Source organism: Podarcis melisellensis, assembly GCF_964234715.1.
Source record: "Podarcis melisellensis genome assembly, chromosome: 15".
In the NCBI taxonomy this organism is placed as follows: Eukaryota; Metazoa; Chordata; class Lepidosauria; order Squamata; family Lacertidae; genus Podarcis; species Podarcis melisellensis.
The window spans coordinates 39,443,790-39,470,765 of NC_138532.1; the positions used below are offsets into that span (position 1 = coordinate 39,443,790).

At 43.1% G+C, this 26,976-nt stretch overlaps 1 protein-coding gene and 1 long non-coding RNA gene across 5 annotated transcripts in view; one reads left to right on the top strand and one right to left on the bottom strand.

Annotated features, from left to right (window-relative positions):
* Nucleotides 1–26,976, top strand: part of BCAS3 (BCAS3 microtubule associated cell migration factor) — a 454,578-nt gene that overhangs the window by 170,721 nt on the left and 256,881 nt on the right. For 3 of the 4 annotated variants that reach the window (XM_081890294.1, XM_081890296.1, XM_081890293.1), the window contains exons 16-17: nt 9,202–9,352; nt 21,738–21,782. In XM_081890294.1, coding sequence (XP_081746420.1) covers nt 9,202–9,352; nt 21,738–21,782 — 196 coding nt within the window. The remainder of the gene's footprint in view (nt 1–9,201; nt 9,353–21,737; nt 21,783–26,976) is intronic. The other variant, XM_081890295.1, reaches the window with a different exon arrangement.
* LOC309358047 lies at nt 8,149–15,427 on the bottom strand. Its single transcript, XR_014163307.1, has 3 exons — nt 15,055–15,427; nt 14,695–14,954; nt 8,149–8,583 (listed from the first exon to the last, which is right to left on the bottom strand). It is a non-coding gene; the product is annotated as an uncharacterized lncRNA (long non-coding RNA).

Below are 26,976 nucleotides of genomic sequence, written 5' to 3' on the forward strand. Positions count from 1 at the left end.
AGACACAAAAGGTGTGGATGTGTTTACCAGAAACAGTTGGGAGGTATGACACATTGGCAACCCGGCCTTTCCTTTTAAATTTCTGTGATTTATTGCATCCTTGTCTTGTTGGATGAAGTGCCGCTTGGCTGTTTTATGCACTGTTCTTATTGCATGCCTATAATATGTATATAATATATCCACATGAGGGTTGCAGCTGTTAAGGCAATTAACTGGTTAGACTAATTGATTAACTATATGGATTTGGGCAAGTTTCATTTAAAACAAACAAATACAACCATCCCCTCGATTTCCAAAGTTCAGAAGTTAGCGTGGATCCTTGTTGCCAAAACAGCCATCAGTGCACAAGAGGTAGGTACCAGCAGGCTCCCTAAACCTTCTGGAGCCGGTTTTGGGAGCGTGCCAGCTGGGGGTGGGGGCGAGAATCCTGTCGGCCAACAACATGTGTTCTTTTGGCAGATGGACACCATTGGATTTCACTCATCGTATTATTCCCTAAGTAGTTCCTGATCTTGTAGTACTCAGTTTCTTAGTCCAGTCAATGCTTTAAAGAGGATCTCTGAATTTTAGGAACATTTCAAGAATTTATTTATTTTTTATAATTATTGTTTGGAACTGATTAATGCCCTAGTTTTAATTTACAGTGGTACCTCGGGTTAAGTACTTAATTAGGTCTGGAAGTCTTTTCTTAACATAACAAAAAAAAAATTCTTCCAGTAGCACCTTAAAGACCAACTAAGTTAGTTCTTGGTATGAGCTTTCGTGTGCTTGGTATGAGCTTTCAGATACACACTGTGTATCTGAAGAAGTGTGCATGCACACGAAAGCTCATACCAAGAACTAACTTAGTTGGTCTTTAAGGTGCTACTGGAAGAAATTTTTTTTTGTTTTGACTATGGCAGACCAACACGGCTACCTATCTGTAACTTTTCTTAACATGAAACTGTTCTTAATCTGAAGCACCACTTTAGCTAATGGGGCCTCCTGCTGCATGATTTCTGTTCTCATCCTGAAGCAAAGTTCTTAACCCGAGGTACCACTGTATTTGTTTTTTTTTTTTTATTCACATATGGGTTGCTTTTCAACATCCGGCCACAGAAAATGTCTGTCCGTCTGTGTATCTATTTATCTATTAGTCAGTCTTATCTATCTGACTATCAGGCTTCTCTCCCTCCCCGTTTTATCCCCACAAAAGGTAGGTTAGGGAATGAGACAGTGACTGGCACAAGATCAACCCCAATGAGCCTCATGCTTGAATGGGGCGTTGAACTTGGGTCTCCCTGATCCTAGTCCAGCACTCAAAACCACTTTGCCACGTTACGTCAACACACATTTTAAAAATACTAAAAAATCATTGGCTGAGATAAAGGAGTGTGACATGGTTGCTTGGCCAGGCTCTAAAGGCAGAGTGTTACATAAACAGGGCATTGATGCCCCCAAAGGCCCTTTCTCTTATCATTACATAGCTCACCTCTGATAAGGCACCTGCGGAAGGAAGGGCCTCCTCACCCCTTGCGTGGACATTGCTGTTGTCGTAATGTGCAGCCGCCCCATTTGCACACCTAGTCCAGCTCTTTGGAGCTGTTATCTATGTGCAAATCATACTGCGGAAAGGTCCCTTTTTGTTATCTCCTGCAAGAAGAGGAGGGCAATGCACGGTGGAAGCTTTTGCTCTCCAGAATGCCAGCTCACAAATAGATAAACCAACACGTAGGTGGAGCTGTGTTTTAATTTGAGATGCATCCCTGCAAATTATTCCTGTAGCAGGTTGCTGGACCTCGACAGATATATGGCATTTGAGTTTGAGCAAACTGGGTGCATTTGCAAAGGGGGATAAAGGGAGGAGGAGATGGGCAAATTTTTAGAATGTTCCTGTTTGTGGTTGCTCAGAGTCTTTTTCTTTTTCTGTTTGTATTCGGGGCCAGGAGGTGAAATAGATAGATAATGTATGTGTTTGAGCCATTGAGCATATCCAAGATCATCATTTGATGTATACTGTACAAAATATAATTATCTTGATCATTTAAACCATTCACTGCATCCACAGAAACATAACAATTGAAGTGGATGTTTCACGGACAAGGCATGTTAAGCTACCTTTGCAGTTGGATCTTTGAAATTCAGTCTATTTTATTGTAATGTATTTTATTTTGTTTAAGTGCCATCAGGAAACCATTCCAGGTATCTGTATCTTGCCTTCTTTTAGATACAGCAACTTTACAGATAGTGGAATTGACCCTTCATTGCAAAGGGTAGCAGACCTTCTCTTGACTAATTAAACCACAACATGCAGACATATTCTTTATGAAGAATGAAAAAGGAGCTAATTAAAACTCTGTTCTATGATTTCAGGGTAGTATAGTAGGGGAATGAATATAATAGCTTTAGTGCTATTCTAAAATATATACACACAAACCTTTTTTTTTTTAGTCCTGTGTATGTTTTTATTGTATTGTAATTCACTTCAGGATGCCTCATGGGAAGTAATTCATAAATAAAGCTAATAATAATAATAATATATTTTTAGTTTATTTCCTTTTTCAAACAATGCATGAAATTAAATAAGCATCGGTTCAAACTCCTTTTGTCATTCACCGGATTAGAAATTCACAATAGCTTAGAAGAATGCTGTTTCATTTTGCCCCCCCCCCCAATTCTTTTTTTAATTCATTCTCAGACCTCTCATAGCAAAACTCTTCCCAGTTTGTCATGAGCTGCAATTCAGGAATCCTGGGGCGTTAAATGGGAAAACCAACATTAAAAGTGGGGGCAGGGGGAGGAAATCCAAGGTAATGGTTATGTGCCGTATTAAATGACCGAAAAAGAGAGAGGGGTTAAAGGAAGCCTTGAGTGTCTTTAGGAAGATGAGGCCTTCACTAAGAACCCCCCTCCTTTGCCTTCCTTTTCCAATCTTCAATCCATCTGAAGCACCATTATAGCTTCTCAGACGGCTTCCTGTGAGGAACCCTTTTCTCCCGCCTTGTTATTCTTCCTTGGAAAAAAAAGGGGGGCAGTTGCATTTCAGCTCTGAGTTTTGGATGCTTCTGCCGTGGGACTTCGATAATATCTCTCCAAAGCGCAAGCTGCTGTTTAGGAACCTAATTCAAACATAGCTCCCTTTTAAGTATCCCCCCTCCCTCCCTCCTCTCCTTTCCTCCCCCTCCTCCTCAAGAGAAAAGCCACCATTTCACAGTATTGGCCGGACGCAGAAAAACAAGTTAATGATCTAAACCTTTTAATTCAGGGAAGCTTTTCTATGTTTGAGTGCTTTTCAGGCTCTTGTAAACAGGCGAGGCCCCTGCTTTCTTCTGCTTTACCTTGCACCCACCCCCCCTCATCTGGCCATGAAATGTGGCATTTATTCTGTGTCATCCCCCCCCCCGAAAAGAAAAAGAATGAGAGGGTGAAAGATTATTGACTGAAGAGTGATACACAATTGAGGAAAATGATGTCAAAGTTAGGCGCACAACTTACTTTTCCTAGGATGCCTTCCGGATTAGATTTTCTTTAAACCTATTGTACGGTGGCTAATGATTTAGGTGCTCAGTACAATATTAGTAGTAGTAGTAGTAGCCTTAGAAGTGAGAGACAACTGTAGTTTAGTTGATAGTCTGTTTTCAAAAGCAATGTTCTTCTTAAAAAGAGCACTCGAACTTCATAATACAAAATCATAGTGTTGGAGGACTTCAGGTTGCAATGTGAGGTTACACTGATTTGGGAATGAGTCTCATTGGGACTTGCTTCTGAGTCAGCATGCATAGGATTGGGCAGTAAAATTGTATAAAGTTACTCCTATCTTTCCACAATGTCAGCTGAATTCTGGTTTTTTATTTCTATTGGCAAAGAACTTGAACCTCCCTCCAATACAGTATAGATTATGGGTTTGATGGAGCCAAAATTAATTTATTAAGCGCCATTGGTTTCCATTCAAGAGATTTAAGCATCTTTTAATCCTCCCATTGAAATCAGCAGGATATATTAATTAGGGATGGAGGATAAATTTGATCTCGTCTAATTTTAATGAGGAATTACCTAATTTTCACTTTCCGAAGCAATATGTGAACTGAAACACAGCTGTCCTTCAACATTTGCACTTCTCTGAATTTTACGATGCAGTTCTCCTGTGAATGGCATGTATGAAAATGCATATGTTGGTGAAAGTTTCATACAAACATGCATTACGTCTGGGGAAATTGCTTTCAAAAATGTGTATATTGGTCAGGACTGCATGCAAAAATGTGTTCTCTAGCAAAAGTTTGCATGAAAACTCTGACAAATTTTCAAGAGGGTTTAAAAACAATCACAAATGGTGTGGAAATGGGGAGAGCTGAATTTAAGGTTGGACAAATGAGAAATTAATGGCTGTAAGTTGCTTGGGACTACCTTGGGCAAGATATAGTAAAGTGCCCTGAGATCTATAAGGTGGTATACAAATTTATAAAAAAAATAATAATAACAAATTTAATAAATTAATAAGAGAAACAGAATGACAGATTAATCCATCCTTGGGTTCAAAGTGCTTAATTTTGGCTGGATCCAGTTGTATTTAATTTGTTTGCTTTAGCCTGAGCCCACAATATATGCTCACGTTATTAGATGGTCTCTACTTCTAATTTAATGTTAGAGGGTGGTGGTCAGGGCAATATTTTAACACAGGTTTAGGAACACAGTCAGACTACAAACAATATAACCTTATCACTAGAGACCAATACGTTGCTGTGTTGTGCGGGAGATAACGAATGTTAGCTCTAATATCTGCATATGGGGAGCATTGTGGTAAGTCCTCAACTGAGTGACAGATGCATATTCAAAATTTGCCGACATGCAAAAGCAAATCCTCAGGGCAGCCCCCAAAGGAACATCTGCTTTGAGGCACATTGCTGCAAAGTTTCCCTTTTACTTCTTTCTGTGTGTGGAGATTGGGAGTAGCAGCTAATAACTCTGTACACTATGTGCAGTGCAGTGCAGCACATCTGTCCCAAAGGAAGCAGCATTTCGGGAATCACAACATTCTAAGAAGGAAGACCAGTCGATTGAGGCAACCATGTAGGCAACCTTAACTTGCTAAATAATTATCTCTGACCTTCCTCCAGAGTCTGCTAGACATTTATAAATAAGAATGAAATAACATTGTAGAAATAACTTTTTTTATTATTGGTAGGAGCACCCTTATCATTGTCATCAACATCAAAATCATTATACCACAGTGAGACTCTTTAAAAAGATTTAAAAGAAACCACTTTGCTCCAAAACTGACTGTCTGACAGTGCAATGCTATGCATGTTGACTCAGAAGTAGGTCCCATTGAGTTCAATGTGGCTTACAGCCAGGTGATAGATAGATAGGACTACAGCCTAAATTTTCCAAAGAGAAAACATAGAAAAGAGAAAAGGAGAAACGTAAAATGGTGGGAGGAAATGATTATATTAGAACATTCAGTTCTCCTGAAAACAGACTATGCGGGCAATTGTGCCCGTCTGTTTAGAATGAACCCGAAAGTAATGGTTGGTAATACTTTTTATTGACACAAATGAGTTTCAAGCGTCTGAATAGGAGGAAGTGAGCGGCCCAGATCTCGGCTGGCAAAGCATTCAGAACGCAAGGCGCAACCCGGGAAAAAGCAGGCAATTGAGACGGAGAAGTGGAAATCCGTGGTTTGAAAAGGAAGAATGAAGCCAAGGAAGGGAGCAATTGAGGAGGACAATAATATGAAATCAAAGAGGAAAGATAAGAAGGAGCAAGAGGGAGCAAATGCACTTAAGTTAATAATAAAATCATGGATAGGATTGTAGAGCGACGAGGCCTTGATGCAAAGGGTGAATCAGAGGTCGGTCAAGTGCGATGGGGGCACGCTGGGAGATATACAGGGGGCGAGCTAGAGATATGGGTTGGAGAAGGAAATAGGGAAGAAGAAGAAGAGGAGGAGGAGGAAGGCTTTGACGCAACTACATACAGCACATTAAAGAGGGTGGAGACCTTTTGCCGGCTTCGAACCAAGCAGAGGAGGAGGAAAGGCAAAGTCATCAGGAGCTAATCTACAGATTAAACATACACGCAAGAGGTTTTTTTAGTATAATTTTGCATTTCCCTCCCAACAAAAGTACAGTACCTAAGAAGGCCAGGAGTCTCAGATGAGTGCAAAATAGCAACTGACTTCATGTTCTTCTTGGTATCAAAACTGCTCATATCGATTACATTGAGAAACGCTTGTTACTGTCCCAGCCCTTTCCTCTTTTTCTTTTTTAAAAAACCCCCTTTGCCCTGTATTATGAAAGATTACGAGTCTTTAAAAGAGGAGTTTGTTTTGAGATTTAATTTGAAGTTTTTGTTTCATAACAGCAAATTCTTCTCTCTTTTTGTTCCAGTTAGATTCACAGGATAGAGTTCCTTACTATCTGCTCTGTGATTGCTCAAATCCTTCTTCTTGTTACTGCTTTCAAAAAGAACTTGATTGTGGGTGGGTGTTGGGGGAATCTTCCTCAGTTTTCTACTTTTTTTCATTTGATCCTGTTCTTTCCTTTTAATCAATGAATTTGCAATTCAGAAATTCAGTTTCAAACATTTGTTTATTAAACCAATGTTAGTCATACTCAAAATATATGTATTGAAATCTATATGCATTAATTTCAGCAGGTCTACTCTGAGTATTACTTAGTTGGATAGGGTCCCCAGGAGCCTTTTAAATGTACATTATTTTAGCACTGTTTTGTTTCCAATGTATGTGGAAAAAACTACAGTTCTACACAAGATCAGTATACAGCTTTATGTTATTACATTTTTGTTTCCAAGTTAAGCAGTAAGGGAGGGTGTAAATAATTATTGCAAACAAGATGAGTGTACACCTTTATTTTCAGGGGGGAGGTGGAGTTTGCAAAATTCTAAAATAAACAAATCACCCGTGATTTAGCATTTTGATTTACTCAAGCATGTGGCTGTTTGCCAGATTTCACATTTCTCTCAAAGTTTCCACACAATCTCTTGATGATTCAAATGCATTAAAATTCAGCACATTGATATATGTATATTGAGAGGCAAATTCACAATTGCTTATTTTTAAAAATGAAGATAACTGCAGAAACGGAATGGAATAGAATTATGAGAAAAAAGCCTGTGAAACACAAAGAGGCAGAAGTTGGTACATTTCTTGTTAAGCATGCTGGAATCCTATTTATTTAAATGGGATGATTAATTCAGCACAGCCTGGTGCTCAGTTACTTTTTGCTCTCTCCCCTCTCTCCCTTTGTACCTAATAAACAATTATTGGAAGACTTTTTGTTGTTGGTTACAGCATATGTAGGCACACCGATGCCCCAGTGCCTCACGCTTTTGTTTGGATGGACACTGCTAATGCCTAAAGAAAAGGGAAAAAAGCTGCCCTTGGCTTTGGGGTGAAAGTAAATGTGCTCTGTGGGTTTTATGTTTTCCTTGGAGTTCAGCTCTGAAATGCACACACTGAGCTTGTAGGTCGCAGCCATGCAGAGTCCCTTCCATTTTTATGGCAATGGCTCTCTATGGCACCCAGAAACACCGAGGCTTACGGATGGCAGTGCCTCCAGTGAACATCCCTGCAACCACTGCTAGGAATAGATCCCAAATTACAGAAAAGATTGTATTAAAAAAACAACAACACCTAATGCAGGAACCTTTGGGGTGGAAGAGGCATCTATCTCTCTTTATCTAATTCCCATACTAAAGAAAGTCTTTCCTACTCCAAACTCTTCAGGTAACAGCTACAGACAGTGTAGTCCAACTCGCTGCAGGGAACTAGGGAGCCTTCAACATCCAAGATCTTTGAGAGTCATTGGCTTTACTGGCAGAGAATTAAAGGGCCAGGGGTGTAATAAGCCTTAGGTACAACCCTGGGAATCCAGGGTTCAAATCTCCACCTTTCCACGTAGCTCACTGGGTAGTCACTATCTCTCAGCCAAAGTTGGCTCCCTGGGACGTTGTGAGGATAATAACGGAGAGGGGGAAGAACCATGTATTCCTTGGAGGAAAGGGAGGCTGTGCCTATGAATGTAATAATACAGAACGTTCTCAGAAGGATCCTCACTCTTTCTGAGGCAAAGACAGGGCCTTTTTGTTCATGGTGCCTTATCACTGTAATCAGCCCTTTACCCCTCTGTTGGGCTCTCTCCCAACAACAACCAAATATACGGCTCCTCTACCCTTTAGCTTTTAATAGTATTTTCTCTGCATTGCTGCAGTGGGTTTGTTAACAGGTCTTATGGCTTAATTGCATCTACAGTGATGTTTCTGTCAGCCACCTCAAGGCTTCCTGCAGTTGAAAGGTGGAACATACGTATTTAAAATAAATAAAAGACAAATCCACCATGTTCCGTTTGGCCTGGGCAAGTATCTGCATTAGCTATGTGAGAGGAAAGCTTCTCCTATACATGAATCTCTCGTGCTGGATTGGGGCCAGCATATACACATGTACACCTTGACTTTGCTGTGTGTGGGGGATGAATGGACTTTTTTTTTAAAAAAAATGTCACCATATTTTCTTCATGTTGGTGTTAATTCTATTTTTGCTTCCTGGGTGGTACATCCGCCTTAATCCCCACAAGGAGAGCTGTTGATCTGAAAACATATAGATGCGGAGATTAGCCGGGCAGAGAATAGGGCTGGGGAATAAATTCAGTTCTTGTGCATCTACCTAATACGCGCTTCTCAAAAGAATACTCAAGCTTAAAACAGCTACGCTTTGAAATTCGCACTTGCAGCGCAGCTTCCCAATCGAATAATGGTGTACGAAAATTCATGCTATTTGGGGGGAGAACTGCTTGCACAACTGTTTGCCAAAATCTCATACGGAAATGTGTAGTTTAGGAGAAATTCATTTATTTCATAAAGTTTTATATACCGCTTGATTGTTTTTTTAAAAAATCAACAAACCTCAAAATGGAAATGTGTACTACAAAAGCTGACAAATTTTCGTGTGAGGGCTTTTGGTAAATAAATAAATCACGAACCGTTACAGAAATCCAGCACACTGAATTTAAGATTGGAAAAAATGAGAAATGGAGAGAAACCTACTTTGACCAATTCATCCATCGCTCGGGGGGGGGGGGTTAACAGTAAACTTAATAATAAAAATGCTGAATCTTGGAAAGGTGGGATTGAAATGTTTAAAATAAATTAATAATGCTGCTTCCCTCACCACCTCCAATTATTTTTCTCTCTCTCTCTCCTGTTAAGGTAAATTGAATAGTCAAGACACTTACAACAATTTCACCAACAATAACCCTGGAAACCCTCGCCTTTCTCCACTTCCCAGCCTGACTGTGGTAGTTCCTCTTGCTCAAATCAAGCAGCCCATGACTTTAGGAACCATCACCAAACGTACAGGGTAAGTAAAGCACTTTAAAATAGCAATTATTTAATGCATTAAAAAAATTTTTTTTCTATGCATATAGTATTTTTCTTGGGGGGGGGGGAGTTGTTCCTAGCAGCAACACACACCTCTGCTCTGTATTTAAAGGTTGCAGTCCTGTGCACAGTTTCTTGCAAGTAAGTCCCCTTGATCACAGTAGGACTTGATTCTGAGTAAATGTGCATAGGATTGCCCTGCACATTCACTCTGGTTTGTGCCGCATGTAGAATAAGGGAGCAACTCCAGGGCATCTCAAACCGGGTCTGTAAATATTTGTCCAAAATTTCCAAACGCGCTTCTTTTTTCTTATTTTGTACTTCGATGGCTCATTTTCTCCAAATCATCTGAGGGATTTGCTTTCTGCTTGACATCAGAGGTAATTAGTAACTTAAACAGAGGATTTCCCGGCCCCTGCTAAGCTATCAACAGCACTGTTTTGGTTTTGTGTTGTTTTTTTAAAAAATATTATTCACATCTTACTCTATTTCATTTTAGTTTATTTTTATTATTTTCACCCCCTGGCCTCCCAGTTCATAACGTGATATATGTTATAGTTGAAAAAGAAGTTTGGGAGACGTTCAGAGTAAAGTTCCTGCAATTGCAGGCTCAAAGTCAGTGTACTCAGCCAAACACAATGAAAGCGAGCGGAAATATTGAGCTTTTATAGAGCTTACCTTAGGAAGAAAGAGAGAGGGAGGGAGGGAGAGAGAGAGAGGGAGAACCGAGCAGGGAACATATGCATGTGTTTTGATGGCAGAACAAAATAATGCCAAACATTTGCCCTCCTTAAGAGTTTGCGTCTCTCTCCACCCGCAGAGAAGCAGGAGTATTTGTTTTATCAATCTACTCTGGCCTTCCTCACCTTGGTGCTCTCCAGATGGGTTTGGACTGATGGGAGTTGTAGTCCAAACCCATCTGAAGGGCACCAGATTGGGGAAGGTTTTATCTGATCGGATACATTTTCAAGCACTCTTCCATCTTAAACTTTTCAATCTCAATCATAGTGTTCTTGGGTGATGTCCAAGGTTAGTCCTATGCAGAGGAGACTCACTGAGCCATATCAAGCTAAATCCTACTCAGGGTAGACTCACTGAAGTTAATGGAGCTATGTTAGTCATTTCAATTCATTTTGGTGGGCAGCATCCAACTAAGATTTACTGAAAGGGAGTCCCATTGAAATTGATGGACCTAAGTTAGTGCTGTGCTAATAGAATGGACTGGCTCACTGTACATCAAATGTGAGGGTGCCACATTAAAAAAAAATCCTAAAAATCTGCAGGAAGAACAGTAGAACAGCTGGGGATCAGTTAGGTATAGTAGTTTTGTCCTTCATGTGATAGGGTGTTTTTTTTTAAAAAAAAATACATAGGATGGAAAGCAATAAAAAATGTCACCCTGCACGTATGGAAGTGGTACATTAGATAGCCAGTGTGGTATAGTGGTTAGAGTTTCGGACAAGGACCTAGTACACCACCTTGAGCTCCTTGGAGGAAGGTGGGAAAGAAATGTAACAAACAAAAAACCAAAAAACTATTTCACTCTACCACTTATTTATAAAAAACATTTATATACCGCTATTCGTTTTAAAAACATAAGTGGTTTACAGCCTATGCTCTCACACACACAGAGTAAAAACCGCATAAGATTTTAAGGTCAGAGAACATTAACTGTTACAGAAAGTTGTTTTTTTCTTAATTGCCTGCGTTAGCTTAGTAGCATAGAAAAGTTTTCAGCAGACATTTAAAGGTTAAAACAGAAAGTGCCTGCTGAATCTCTGTTGGTAGAACATTTCACAGGACTGGTCCACTGACATTAAAAGCTCATTTTTGTGTCACTGTCAGATGAGCCTCTCCAACTTGGGGAATGACCAGCTGCTCACCTGGTGATGGGGCTGGGATACAAGGGTTCAAGCAGTCCCTAAGGTACCTTGAACCTAACTCATTCAAGGCATTGTAAATCAATACAAGGAACTTGAACCTGGCTTGCTAGCAGATGAGCAGCCAGTGCAGATGTTTTAATAATGGTGCCACACCTTGCCAGCCATGTGCCCCTATCAACAATTTGCCTGCTGCGTTCTGCACCAGTTAGAGCTTCCAAAGCAGGCCCAAGGGCAGCCCTGCATAGAGCATGTTGCAGGAATCCAGGCTTAGGTTTACTAATGCATTGACTTCAGTGGGCAGGCTATCCCTGTCCAGGAACAGACATAGCTGGTGAACCAGACAGACCTGGTAAAAGAGACGCCTAGCCACAGGGGACACTTGGGCTCCTAGAGACAGACATGCCTCGCCAGAGTGGTGCATGCTCTGGTTATCTCCCGTTTGGACTACTGCAATGCGCTCTGCATGGGGCTACCTTTGAAGATGAGTCAGAAACGACAACTAATCTAGAATGCAGCTGCCGGACTGGTGACTGGGAGTGGCCACCAGGACCATATAACACCGATCCTAAAGGATTAGCTTCCAGTATGTTTCCAAGCACAATTCAGAGTGTTGGTGCTGACATTTAAAGCCCTAAACGGCCTTGGCCCTGTCTAATTGAAGGAGCGCCTCCACCCCCAGCATTCAGTCTTCTGGTGGTTCCCTCACTGTGAGAAATGAAGTTACAGGAAACCAGGAAGAAGGCCTTCTTGGCAGTGGCGCCCCATGGAATGCGCACCCCGTCCCTGTCAGATGTCAAGGAAATAAACAGCTATCCGACTTTTAGAAGACATTTAGAAGACTTTTAGCAGGCAGCCTGCTATAGGGAAGTTTTTAATGTTCGAGGTTTTGCTGTGGGTTTATAATTTGTTGGAAGCCGCCCAGAGTGGCTGAGGCAACCCAGTCAGATGGGTGAGTTAACAACAACAACTCTCAAGCTGTACACCTTTTCCTTCAGAAGGAGTGCAACCCCATCCAGAATGGGCAACTTGCCTCTTTCAGGCTTGCACTACTGAATGTGTAGACCAAGCCAGTGTAAGAAACCCATAAAAAACAAAGGGAAGTGGCTGAGTTAAGCCAGAGGACACCCAGTAATTTTCTTACTCCAGGGCACGTCTCCTGTCCTACTGGAGCAAGGAAAACCCATGTAGTGCCATTCAGTTGCTGTTGGACTCCAACTCCCATCAGCCCCAGTCAGTGGTCATGGATGATGGGAATTGCAGTCCAACAGGATCTGCAGACTACCTTGTTGGTTACCCCCATTTTAGATAACCCATTTCCTTTAACCTGTGCATGGATACGGATCCTTGGGTAGGGTTCTAGAGAGGATTTTGTCCGGGCTGCATTACTCTGCCATTCCTTCCCTTTAGTAGCTTCTCCAAGGGGGGAAAAGCAAGGGGAGGATAGGGGAGGGGCGGCTTTCCTCTCTGCATGTCTCACAATGTCTGGTGTTTGCTCCTGATGCTGCGGGGCTGAAATGCCCTCTTGTTTCTCCAGGCTGCAACTCTTACATTTGATCATGGTTGATTTAGCCCTCTTGCCGTTTGAGATAGGCTAGTTAAATACTGAGCGGCTTACTCCATAATCTTTTGAAGATCTTTCAGCATTTCCAATGCTTGAATTGCTATCCTTCAACATCCCTGAGACTAAAAGAAACATCCGGGATGGTTTTTGAGCCTCCTCTTATCCTCTGATGGTACATCAAAGCAGGCGCTGATCCAGCAGGTCCTCTGTGAGCACAGAGACTCTGATACACACATGGACGTTCCTTTGCCTATAAAAGGGAGCCCCTCTGAATGTGGAGCTTTGGGTATATGTCTTGGTTGTGACTCCTGGAGGACCTGCTCCTTGCCTTGCAGGCCTTTTTCTACCTGGCCTGGAAAGGCAGGGCCCTGGCTGACTCCAGCTGCAATTTATTTTTGGCTCTGCCGAAAAATTCAGCTGGGGTGTTGTTTGGGGCAGGGGTTGTTGCTGTTGGTTTTTTCATTTTAGATCTTGTGATTTATGTGGAAATGGTTCAGTTTGGTTGTGTATTTTTTTAATGTTTATGGCTACTTTTGTTGTAGTTATGTATTTGTTTCATGTTGTAAGCCGCCCCAAGCATGGTTTGAACTGTGGAAAGTCAGCATACAAATAAAATTATGTATCCGTGTATGTATCAAAACCCTGCAGGGGGTTTTTTGCCTTGTGTCTCAAGTGAGTGAAAGTTGCATATTCATTTTGACGGAGGGATAGAGCAAATACAATTCAGAAGAGTGGAGAGGCTGTAACTCGGTGCTGGCACCTCCAAGTAGGGCTGGGGAAACCCCTTTTTTGAAATCCTGGGGAGCTGCTTTCATACAGTACAGTGGTACCTCTGGTTGTGAACGGGATCCGTTCCGGAGGCCCATTCACAACATGAAAAGCCCGCAACCTGAAGTGCCGTATCTGCGCAGGTGTGCGCCCTGATTTGGCGCTTCTGCTCATGCGCAAAGCGCGATTTTGCGCTACTGCGCATGTGCGAGCAGCAAAACCCAGAAGTAACCCTTTCCAGTACTTCTGGGTCGCCGCATGACGCAACCTGAAAAAAGTAACATGAAGCAAACGTAACATGAGGTATGACTGTACAGGCAATACTGAGCTAGATGGGTTTGATTTGACTTCTTTATGTACCCCCATGAGAGGTCTGGAAGGGGGCAACACAAAAGCATGGCTTTTCAGTGGTGGCCCCCACCTTGTGGAATGCTGTCCCCAAGGAGGCACTCCTGGCACCGACTATCTTTTCTCTCTCTTTTTGGCCTGGGGTTTTGGCCCTTAATTGGAAGTTGTAGCATTGTGGTCTATTTTATTGGAGTCGGATCAGTAAGTCTTGGTCTGTTTTGTCTGTGGTTTTAGAATAGAGAACAAAAATGGATGTTCTTAATTGGTTTTAATGTAAATCGCTTTGTGTCACTCTGTGGCAGCTTCCTGTGTAATAGAGTAGAAGGAACTCTTTGGGCCTCTGTGGACTCCAGAAGGCAAGGACAGAGTGTGAAAGCAGCACACACTGTTGGACGGGGGACCCAGGTCCACATCCTTTAGTCCAGGAAGCTCACTAAATGGCCCTGGGAGTATCACTGCCTCACCGTTCAGCACCTTTCCAGGGCTGTTATATGAGTAAATAAGTACAGCATACTGAAATTATGCTTATAAATTAGAAGAAAGGGATTGCCCCAGTCCCAGGAGATCTACATCAACTGCTCAATGGAAGGGAATCCGCTTTGAATGTGGAAGGCGTCAAGTTCATTCCCTGGTGGGGCTGGGATGTCTCCTGCCTAAAACCCTGGAGAGCTGCTGCCTGTCAGTGTAGACAGTATTGAGCTGGATGCACCCAAGGGTCTGACTCAGAATATGGCAGCTACATATGGTTGTTACTTAACTCACCTTGTGCTTCTGTCTGTGTTTAAGGGAGGACCGTAGCTCAGTGGTAGAGTGTCTGCTTTGCATGCGGAAGGTTCCAGGTTCAATCCCCAATGGCATCTTCAGGCAGGGCTGAGATTATCCTCTGTCTGTAATTCTGCAGAGCCACTGCCAGTCAGTGTAGAGCTGGATAAAGCAACTCAGTATAAGGCAACTTCCTGTGCTCCTGTGTCCCGTTGAAATCAATAGGACTTAAAATTGCTTATTCTTGGCTAGAACATGTGCTATAGATAGATGAGTTAGATAGATATAGATATATTTAACATTTACAAACAATTATGAAACTCTCCCCCTCCAAAAAAAGAAGAAAAAAAGTTGGCTCACCCTCCTCTCCTGGCAAAACAGCAGGAAACTGAAACTGAAGAGCAGCCACAGACAGAAATAATTTAAAGCCCATTCAGATTCCAAACCAATTCCATTTCTTGTGCATCCAAAATTTAGCTGGGACACACACACACACACTGTTGGATAGAAATAGGGGGGCTCTGCAGTTGCTTACGAAGGCTAGAGGTTTGCAGAGATGTTCCTAGTGGATTGGGCCCACCATCTGAATGCAAGTGTTGGGGAGGGGGGGTGGACGGGAAGCCCCTTTTGTGGAGGAGAGAATGAAGCGGAACGCCGATGTTCCCTGAAGCTTGGCAAGGCCTAAAATGGCCAAATTGAGACAGCAGCCTTAACTTAAACCTCCAGGGGGCAAAGCGTGTGTTTAACATATTTAACATCTGCCCTCCTATTTCTCGGAGCACGGAGCGACGCGAGGCTGTAATAGGAAGACAGGGCAGGGACCATCTGCCTGGCTCTGAGAAGTGTAGGGCGAGTGTATTACCACAAATGGCAGAAGACAGATGTATTTACACCTACGTGGGCAACACCTTTAAGCGCCGCTCCGAGGGAACAAGGCGCTCCCCCTTTCTCTCCCTCTCTCTCGTTCTGGCAGCAGCTGCCTAACCTTGGCGATTGTGCTTTAGTCAGGAGGAGAAGTGCCTGGAACCCACCGGATTTTGCAACTGTCTCCTGTGCAATGAGGGAGGGGGAAGGAGATTGGCATTTTCCTCTCCTTTCAATTCGTCTTCAAAGTCTCAGATCTGTCACTAGGCTACCCAGGCAGTGCTAGATTTTAAAAAAACGATTCTGGGCCAATACCAGATAATTCTGGAATGGCAATCATTTTTACCCAAGGTTATTTGATATATTACACACACACACACACACACACACACACACACACACACACCAACATCCTCCTATTTTTGAAATAGTGCACAATGATTTTCTTCCCTATAACCTCATAGATCAGGTAGTATGGTGGCTTAGTGTCCTATTTTACAGAGGACTCTTAACTATCTTAAGGGTGGCATGGGCTGTACAGTGGTACGTCTGGTTGTGAACGGGATCCATTCTGGAGCCCCATTCGCAACCTGAGCAGAAAACAGAGTGCACAGGTCGTGATTTCGCCGCTTCTGCGGATGTGCGTGACGTCATTTTGAGCATCTGCACATGCGCAAGTGGCGAAACCTGGAAGTAACCCTTTCCAGTACTTCCGAGTCGCCGCGGGACGCAACCTGATAATGCTCAACCTGAAGCAAACGCAACACGAGGTATGACTGTATAGTTTAAGTCCATTTTAAAGATAAGGACATTGTAACTAGGAAAAGCCTGCGCCTTCCCTTCTATGGTGAGAGGAGCTGCGTAATCTCTTAGGGATATGAATTAGCATGTGCAATTTTTATGTAAATCTATGCCCTCTTTTGTTTTTTGCCAATGCATACAGTAAGTGGTCTCTCCATTCAACAAAGTAGCTTGTTTTGGGGAGGACCTACCGTATTTTTCGCTCTATAAGATGCACCAGACGCACCTAGTTTTTGGAGGAGGAAAACAAGAAAAAAAATTTCTGAATCTCAGAAGCCAGAACAAGAGGGATCACTGTGCAGCGATCCCTCTTGCTGTTCTGGCTTCTGGGATAGCTGTGCAGCCTGCATTCTCTCCATAAGACGCACACACATTTCCCCTTACTTTTTAGGAGGGAAAAAGTGAGTCTTAGAGAGCAAAAAATACGGTATATTATTGACCTATATTAGCTATTTCCATTGATTGCAGTGGATCTAGTCTTGAGTATGAATCATGTTGGATACAGTTCTGTGTGCATGATTCCCTCTGCCTGCATGTGGAGGGGTCCGCCGGGGCCTCAGTCAAATCTGAGTCATTGTGCGTGCACCACAATACTCCACAATAGACCTGCACATTAGGGGGACATAGGAGACCCAGACTTTCCATATCACTTTTCAATGGCTTCTCTCACTTCCATACGGCCCTCAAGACCTTTAGGGCAGCCCTCAGCAACATTTGACACCTCCCCAGCCCTCACACTGCCTTCCCAAAGCCAGGTAAGTGAGGTGCTAGGCTTTGGGGCTTGAGGCTCCGACAGGGTCCTAGACTCCTCCCACCTCCCTCCCAAAGCCTACTTTGCACTTTCCCAGCTTTGGGAAGGAGGTGGGAGGGCTCTAGGACCCTGCCAGAGCTCCATGCTTCTTTCCCCAAGCCTTGCTTGGCCAACTTTGGGAAGGCAGCGTGAGGTCGGGGGGGGGCCCTCAAATTTTGGTCTTGCTTTCCCCCACCACGTGACAAAACAGAGTGTGGCCTGTGGATTCTGTGCCAAAGCACTATTGCAGCTTTCTTGGTATGAAAAGTTGAGCCACCCTAATTTAGGTAATACTATTACATAGTGGGCTTGTTAAAAAAAACAATGGCCCACTTACCATCCTTTGAAAGCCCCTTCTGTTTATAAAAGTGCTCTGCCTGCCAGATGACGATGGGAGATGTGGTGGTCAAGAAACAACCCAAGCCTGATGCCCCTCCAGAGCTCAGAATTTTTGGATCCCAGCCCTGGGAAGTGAATAGATGCACAGCTTTACAGATCTAACCTTTGCCCAGTTTAGCAAAAGTTTAGCTAGCAAGAAACTCCCTTCAGCATGGTGGAGCTCAGTTGCGTTTGTTTTTGCAGTTCGGGAAGAAGAATGTAGATAACACATTTTTTTGATGTGGGATCTGGCTGAGATGTTATCATCTTTTAACGTTTCCCATCTCGTGTACGATTTGTTCATAAAATCACTGATATCCGTTTGATCTCTTTTGAACTCTGGAGACTTTAATCCTTTCCAGGACCTATTAGTGGTTCAGACTTCTTTTTTTCTCTCCCTCCCCCCCTTTTTTCCCCTTTTGGTAAGAGGAGCAATGCCAGCTGAATAGGAAATAACAAAAGAAAACCAAAACCAAACTCTTAAAGGACGACAAAAATCTGAATTAAATCCCTAGATTTCAAACACACAAAACAAAACCAGAAGGCAACACATTTATGGAAATTAAATTCGCAAGTCATAATGTTTTGGAAGAGTGGGTTAGATCTGTGGGTTCAGATTTGTACCGTAGTTTATTCCTGGGGCTCTGGTTGGGTAGTGGTACGATATCAAATTTAGAAATACCCAATTCACTTTCCTTAACCCCCAGAATGTAAAACAGTGAACTGAGGGGTGGATACGAAAAAATAGTTGGGGAACATAATCACTTGACAAAATGCTTTCCAGCAACCCCTTATCCTTGATGTGATTCTGAGGAATGGAGCCTTGTGCTGCCTCTTCCAAGGAGAAAATTACTAAGGAGGGGACAATAGCGTCATGGCAGCTGCATGTTCTTAGTCAAAGAACAGACTATCTTGGGATGTGGTGGACTCTCCTTCAGTGAAGGTTGGCTGGCCACTTGTCTCTAGCTGTGATTCCTGCATTGAAGGGGACGGAGGTAACTCTCCCAGCTCTATAATCCTGGGATTCTGTGATGCATTGTAGAGAGATGATTTTAAAAGCAAATATACCCAGTTCCGTAGGGTTAAATAACAAACCACAGCTGTTGTTGATATTGATATTGATACTGATTATGATGATGGTGGTGATGTTGGTAATATAGGTATATACCACCCTTCCTCCCAAAGGAGCCCAAGGGCATTGAACACACAAACCATAAAACTTCCCCAACCTAGTCCTCAGCAGAGGTTTTGGACTCCCATCAGTCTCAACCAGCATTGCTGACGGTCAAAGAAATTTGGAGTCTAAAACATCCAGAGGGCACCAGATTGGGGAAAGCTGAGCTAAAGGCTGCTACCGTTATTATTATTATTATTATTATTATTATTATTATTATTATTATTGGTTTCAGTAGCAGTATTCTTTAACCCATATATTTTGTTTTGTTTTATTGTCTTTACAGTTTCAAAAAACGTTTACATAAATCCATTTTTTAGAAAACCCAAGGGATTCTCCTGGGGTGAAAATAGCAATCATCTGTTTTGCGCATGCAGTGAACCTAGTAGCTGTCGGACAGGCCCGATGGTTTCTTTGGCTTGACATTGCTGTGTTCTTGTCACCCAACTCAGCCATCTGGTGCTGTCGATTCGAGGATGGTTTCTCTTGTAAATTTTGTACATTGTCCTTTTTTATTAATGTACACAGAGCCATTCTGCGTTGGAAGCTGCTCAGAAAACATGCTCAGATCCTTGTCAGACGGGTGATCCCAGACATCAGTTTTGATAGCAGGACTCTTTCTGGCCATATTCCGGTCAACCTTTTGCAAACATTTGGCTTTCCCTCTCACTGTTCTTCTGCCTCTGAAAGATGAAGTGGGGGGGGGGGGACGACGACATAAATCAGCCCATTCCCACACCTTTGCAGATGTCGGGCAAGAAGCTCTTTTTTGAAAGAGAAAAGAATCACAGAGCTCCTGTATCTTGATTTTCCACTCAACAGTGTTGTTGGCCCTGAGAGCAGAAGTCTTGAAGGTGCCCCTATCATCAGTTAGCACCTGTCCACCATGTCTCTGTCTCTCTCTCTCAACACACACACACAAAATAAATATTAAAATACAGAAAAAGAGGGGAAATACAACAAAAGAACCAGTGCAATGTACAAGGCACATCATGACTTCAAAGGATAAAAAGTTCCAGAGCCTGTGTTACATACATAAAGTTGCCAAATGTCCATAATGGCTGTTGTGTGTTTTTGCAAGTTGTCACCAAATACAGTGAGATGTATTAGTTTTCTATTTAAATTATAGTTACAGGCAACCCCTCATTCACGCGGGGGTGGTGTCCCGGGTCATTGAAGAAGCCTGAAACACCCAGTTCCACCCCTGCCCTGCCCTTTTAGTGACGTTCCAGTGACAACGTTATGATGTGTCTGGGTCACTTGTGGGTTCGGCGCTATGCGCATGCATTGCACCTGAATGCAAAAAACAGTAGATGATTTGGTAGCAGATTCTTTTTTGTTTTCTGCATGAAAATCACAAATGGCAGGTGTCTCAGATATGGGGATACTGTTCACTACTGTGGGGGTGACAATGCATTAGATGCATGTTGTAGCTCTACTCCTGTGTAAATTCTATAATGAACAAAGTGGATTTCAACCCCATGTTCTTGAAAGTTATACCTTGCTCAGGCATCTTTGATGCACATGCATAGGGGTTAGCCTGTTTCAGCCAGAAAACCATTTGAGGGATGGTTGAATTTAGGCCTCCGTGGTACTACTAAGTCATAACCTCTCTCATTTACAGCTCTCAATATTTTGTTTTTCATTTGATCCCTGAGGTTTCTTTGCCTTCAACACTTTGTACAGTGGTACCTCGGGTTACAGATGCTTCAGGTTACAGACTCCACTAACCCAGAAATAGTACCTCGGGTTAAGAACTTTGCTTCAGCATGAGAACAGAAATTGCACAGTGGCAGCGTGGCAGCAGCAAGAGGCCCCATTAGCTAAAGTGGTACCTCAGGTTAAGAACAGTTTCAGGTTAAGAGCAGACCTCCTAAATGAATTAAGTTCTTAACCCGAGGTACCACTGTATTTTGTTTTGTTTTATTAAACTCCAGCATTGTTCCTGTTGATATTTAGCCACATTCCTAACCCCTGTCAGGGCCCACATAAGTGGAGACACAAATTTCCTTTTTCCTAGTGGATGAACTGGCCCTGCTGCTGGCACAAGTTTTAGGAACATGTGAAGCTGCCTTATACCAAGTCAAAACCTTGGTCCAAGCAGCTCATTGTTGCCTACCCTGAGCGACAGAGTCTCCAGGATTTCAGACAGGTGACATTCCCAGCCAAACGTGGAGATGCCGGGATTGAACATAGGATCTTCTACGTGCAAAGCATGTGCCCTACTAAGCCATGTCCCTTCCAGACATCCAGTCTGGTTCTTGCAATTAGTCAGTGTTGCAGAGGGAAACATTTTGCACGTGCACCTTGTGTGCATACCTCTGCAGTGTATACACGCCCCATTTATGTTTCTGTTGCCTTTCCATACATGTTGATGGAAAACTGATGTGCATGCGCACCTTGGATTCTGAGCATGTGAATGTGTGAAGCTCTCCCTTCCGATAGAACCAAGATTGGGAAGCTGTGATCCTCCCAATATTGCAGCACTCTTATCTTCCATCAGCCTCGCCCAGCATGGCCAGTGGCCAGGGTGATGGGAGCTGGAGCCTAGGAACATGTGAAGAGCTGCAGGTTGCCTACCTATGGCCTAGAAGATGAAGGGACAGCTCTTGCATGGTCCTCGAGATTAGCATTAAAATTACAAAATGATTTGCTGGATCAGACAAGGTCCGTCTTGTATGGAAGAGCATTTAGTCATGTGTTCACCCACCTGCAATCTGACGTGGTACAGTCCAGAACACACTGGTTTACTGCTTCCGTGAGGACTAGTCCCTGGTGATGTCAGGACTACACGTTACGGAGCAGGAAGGGGAGATCTCAGCATGGGGCTGCTATTTTCAGTAACATCCCCATGTTTCTTGCATTGGGGTTTTCAGCCCCCTCTTTCGGGTGGGAATTATATTTTTCATTCAGAAAATGGGTGACCATTAGAAAAGCTTTCTTTCTTTCTTTTTGAAATGGCATGATTTTGAGTGTTGCTTGTTGACGATGACCTCTGCCATCTAATTTCTGTGCATTTCTCCCCTTTCCACGAAGACCCTACCTGTTTGGAGCAGGATGTTTTTCCATAAAAGCTCCGTGGTGAGTTCAGTTCAATCCCAGCATGCCTTCTAATTAATTTGCTGTACTCACTGGAAAGTACCATACATTGCTTTTCTCCTCCTCCTCCTCCTCCTGCATGAGCTTATTATTCCATACATGAAAGTGATATGTGATTAAGGGGCAGAACTAAATGTGTTGCCCAACGTGAGTTGCTGCTGTTAACAGCTGCCCCCAGTCGAATTTCCCTTTCCCCTCCCAGTATTGGCAAACAGAATGTCTTGTTACTGTGTTGTTCGTTTCCCCCACGGCACCTGGTGCCAGCCCCAATCATGAGGGGACTCCAGACATAGTATACTCTGGGAAGGTCTCTTCTTATGCCAATCCCTCCCCTTGGGTGGGCTCATCCAGGCATACCACTGGCACCTCAGTGATCAGTGCTGACCAACCATTTACACTTCCCACAATGCCCCAGTGACACTACACTGGGGACATGGTTGCAAGTTAAAATAGCAACCACCTGGTGCTCAATATATGGGATTATTATTTTTTAAGTGGAGGTGTCTAAGGCTGGCACCGACAGCAGGCCCTGCTGGGGCACTGGGGGAGGGGTTGTTAGTTGCCTGAGGATCCCTTCTGGTCACATTTGGTCTGGCTTCTCCCCACCCTTCACCATGACAGCCAACGATATGTGGCCCAAGTTGGGGCAATCCCCATTGTAGCCATGTCATACCACCTGTTTCTGTATCTCTGTGTTACTGGGAGAAGTGGGGGGACTTGACCTGGGGTTCTCGATTTTCGACAGCAACCACATGTTCGCACTCATGTTTGGCTCCACCCTTGTAATTGTCAAGCCAACATCCTCTGTTACCCTCTACATAAAGTGGGGGACGGGACTACGGCCTTCCAGACATTGTTGGACTCCAGTTCCCATGGCCAATGGTCAAGGATGACGGGAGCCGTAGACCAACAGCATCATCTAGAGGGTCACAGGGTTCCCCACCCCTGCTCTATGTAGATGTATCTGCAGTGGGCATTTTGTTCATTCGTGGCCAGCCTGTTTGTGCTCAGATAGCTTCCTAAGACTTGAAGGCAGCATGCTAAAGACCTCATTGCCCATGGTACTCATGCTCATTTCTCCCACTTTCTGCCCCAGTGAACTTTGGCTGGGCAAACCCAGAGGAGATATTCTAATGGCCTGAATTCAGCAGAGGCTATCACAGGCCTTTTCCTTTTTCTCTCTCTTCATTTTCTTAATGTAGCAACAACAGTAGCTGCCTTATACCAAGTCAGACCACTGGTTTACCTAGCTCAGTACTGTCTACATTGATTGGCAGTGGCTCTCCAGGGTTTCAGGCAGGGAACATTCCCAGAATCTGGGGACTTCTTCATGCAAAGCAGATGTTCTGTACCACTGAGCTGTAGGCTTCTTCAGCATTCATTATATGCTACAGCAAAAAGCAGTTTTCCAACCCCAGTTGTTTTTAGAAGAAATACTCTTGACCGTCTGCAGTTCAGCACTGCAAAACTCCCTTAAATTTCAGCACCAGCCCATGGAGGAATAAGTGGAGTTTGCTCCTGCTGCCCTGGTTAGTTTACTCAGGAATAAGCATCATTTTGCTGTAGAATAGAATAATGCATTTATGCTGGACCCAACTATATTTTACTCAGAGACAAGCCACTTAATTTGATAGGCCTAAGTTAGTTGTATCCACTAATTTCAGTGGGCCTACTCTGAGTAAGACCAGCACTGGAGTAAAAACAAAAACATGGGCATCTGTACCCAGTCTGTCAGCCCCAACTATAAAATGTCTTTAAAAATATTAGACTGTTTGCTTCTCTCTCCGTTGTCTGCTACTCTGGGTGTGGTTTATCCCAGGCTGCAGGGCCCTAAACTTTGGCTAAGAAGTCCACCCCTGCCCTACTTAAAGCACCAAAAAAGTGTATGAACTGGGCCACTCTCCCCACATCAGCTCCATGTTGTCTTTCAGAAAGACCCCCAGCCCCCACAGTTAGCTCTTTCTCCTTACTTCATTTCATTAAGAAAAAATAAAAGAATAACGGTTGAAGAGTGGATTCTCTGTCAAATACCCTTCAGTGGCTCGCAGTGGGGGGAATAAGTAGATGTCCGTAGCGTCCGTCAGAATAATTGCCGTTCCTTGTCAACCAGGGATGGTGCTGGCCTGAGCCAAGATTAAAAGCTCTAGATTAAAGTGATGAATATATAGAATGTAATAGAATAGACCTTAAATCATTGTATTTGCACTCACAAGAGTCTCTTGTGGTCTGTTTGATGCCGCGGTTGTAGCGCGCTCAAGAAAATGAACCTCTGTTTGCTTACACAGCAATTGGGATGGTTCATCTTTTTAAAATAATTATTGGGAGAGGAACCATTTCTTGTAAAAAGAAAAATGAAAAAAGTCTGCATGCTGTTTTCATTAAGGTCTTAATGATGTCAGCATAATTGAACATAGATTTGCCAGCTCTGTTTGCTTGCGCTGAGTTAAAGAAGAAGAAAGGGGGGCTGTAATTATTGTTAGTGGTTGATTTTAAAAACAAAACCCAAAAAACTCATTGAGGGGGAACTTGGAATGTGTGTTATTTGGGAAATGCTAATTTGTGATCTGCCAAATACATGTTTGTTAAGGCACAAATGTTTTTGTATTTTGTATTTGGGCAAGAAAGATAAATGCCCTAATCCAAATGTAGGGACTGGGGGGGGGCAGTTTAAATTCAGTTCTCATTTAAAGGTGAACCTGCCTAATTTGCACTTTGGGAACAATGCCTGGACCAAAACACACCTGTCTTTCAAAGTGGACACTTCTCTGAATTTTGTATTGCCACGTAATGTGCTACAGTGTGCTGTTGAGCAGCTTCCATCCATTTCTGGGAAGGGCCATAGCTCATGCGGCTGCACACATGTTTTGCATGCAGGAAGTCCCAGGTCCAATCCCTGACCTCTCCTAGGAGGGTTCACAAATTCCCAGAGAACTGAGCCCCTGGTAAAGCCACCCTCAGTCAGTGTAGACCAAGGATAGGGACCCTGTGGCCCTCCGGATGTCATTGGACTACAACTCCCATTATCTCTGACAACTGGCTGTGTTGGGTGGGACTGATGGGAGTTCTAGTCCAACAACATCTGGAGGGCCACATGTTCCCCATCCCAGGTGCCAGCAGTCCTGTCCTAGAAGTTGACATTGCAAGTCAGGCAGGTTAAGAGCTTCTTCCCACATTATGTTGCGTATACATACACCTGAGATTTTTCTTTTCATGTGTACACATGAAAGATGTAAGTTGCGTGTGCTATGAACAAATCTTTGGGAATTCGTGCATGTAGGCACAGGGAACCAGGCAACGAGAACTGGCAATTAACTCTGTTTTGAATGTACGTTTGGAGGCAAACCTAGTTTTGTTTCTGTGAAGCAGAAGGGATCTGGGTTCCATGGGGAATGGGGCCTTTTCAGTGGTGGTGTTGATGTTTTCAAAACCCTTCATAAGAGTTGCCCATACAGCTATGTCACTATATGGCTCCTGTTGCTTGGTGAATACTAGTCTCTTTTTTTAAAAGCCTTTTGGAGAGAGGCTGAACTGATAACGTCTTCTGTTTGGTGGTTCTCTTGTTGTAGTATTTTATCACGCTGCCTTGATTGGATGTAGCTCTGTGCATTTAGTCACTTCAAGTTCCCTTTGTGTACAAAGAATGTGATAGAAAATGTTAAAATAAATAAATCCCACCGAGACACAGCTGGATTTTTTGCCCCTTACATGTATTTTTTTTAACAAAGTCACAGACGAGTAGTCTGTACCATTTTGGCTTAACGGACAGTTTATTTCTTGTACTCGAAAGTAACGGAACCCTGTATTACATCTATCTGTGGCTATGCTTATTTTTCCTGAGTGAGATGGTAAAAGGAATGAATTTGAATTTTGGTTTGTGGATGCACATTCTTCAGATTCTGTTGACTGTGGAGAACACTTCTGCCTTTTGCGTCCCACATCCCCCCCCCAAAAAAAATGCTTTCAGAAGCTTTAATCTTTAAACTTAATCAGAAAACTGAAATAAATTACAGGGAGCCAAACTCTACCCCTTCCCCCCTATTCAAGATTAATTAGCCACCCAAAGCACAACCCAAAAGGAACTTGATAACAGCAATGCCTGTTCTTAAAAAAAAAGTCTTGTTCCAATCAGTAATGACTTTGCACTGTGTAGTCCAGATGAAAAGAAACATCTACATACTACTCTTAGCAATGTGTGCTGAGCTTTGAGATCTGAATAAATTATTGGTTTATTATCGGGTAGGAGCAATGTATTCAGCCCTGAAAACCACATCAACAGTATTGCATAAGCCAGATCGCTGCAGTAGTAACATGTGAATTGTGATTAAAGCAGCTTGCTTGCCACGATTGTGAATTACTCCGATTTCACTTTATGGATGGTGGTTGAACTATGATTCCTGATTATGATGATTACACTTCTCCTCTCTGTAGATCACTTTTAAAAGAAAAGAAGAAGAAAATCTGTGGCTTAATCTGCTGCAACTTTTAGTTCTCATTGGTAGTCCGTTTAAAAAGTCCAAACTTTTATTTTCTTTTTAGCTTCTGTGCCTGCCATAGTTTACAAGGCGCCCAGAAGTGACTCACTCATGTATGCACATGGAATAGAAGAAAATTAGGAAAATTAGGAATAGAAGAAATTTGGCCTTTGGCATCCTTGCTGTCCCATAGACATTGAAAAGACCCCCCCCCTTTTTTATTGCATTTTTGTGTGGCTGGAGGAGGCTTGGTTTAAATATAGCAGGGGTACGGAAGCAGTAGCCTTTGCTACTGCTATCAGCCACGGTGGGTGAAATGTTGGGAGTTGTAGTCCCAAAATACAACAGGAGGGCTACAAGTTCTCCACTTGTGTCGTAGATTCTGTGCATGGGAACATACAGTGATGGAAATATTTCCCAAATTGGTCAGTTGGTCAGTGGATGAAGTCCTAAATTGCTGTTGAGCGCATGGCACCCCGAAATGAATTAAATCCGTAACTAGAGGTACCACTGTACATGTAACTTGCCTCTTACACTCATTTTACTTACGCAATCACAGCTTTGTGTGGGTGGGGGTAAACAAACAAACAAATGGAAAGCGGAAGAAACACACTGCATTTATTTATTACACACACACACTTCTGTAAAGCTGGTATTGCGAGCTTTTGAGAGCCAGTGTGGTGTAGTGGTTAAGAGCGGTAGAT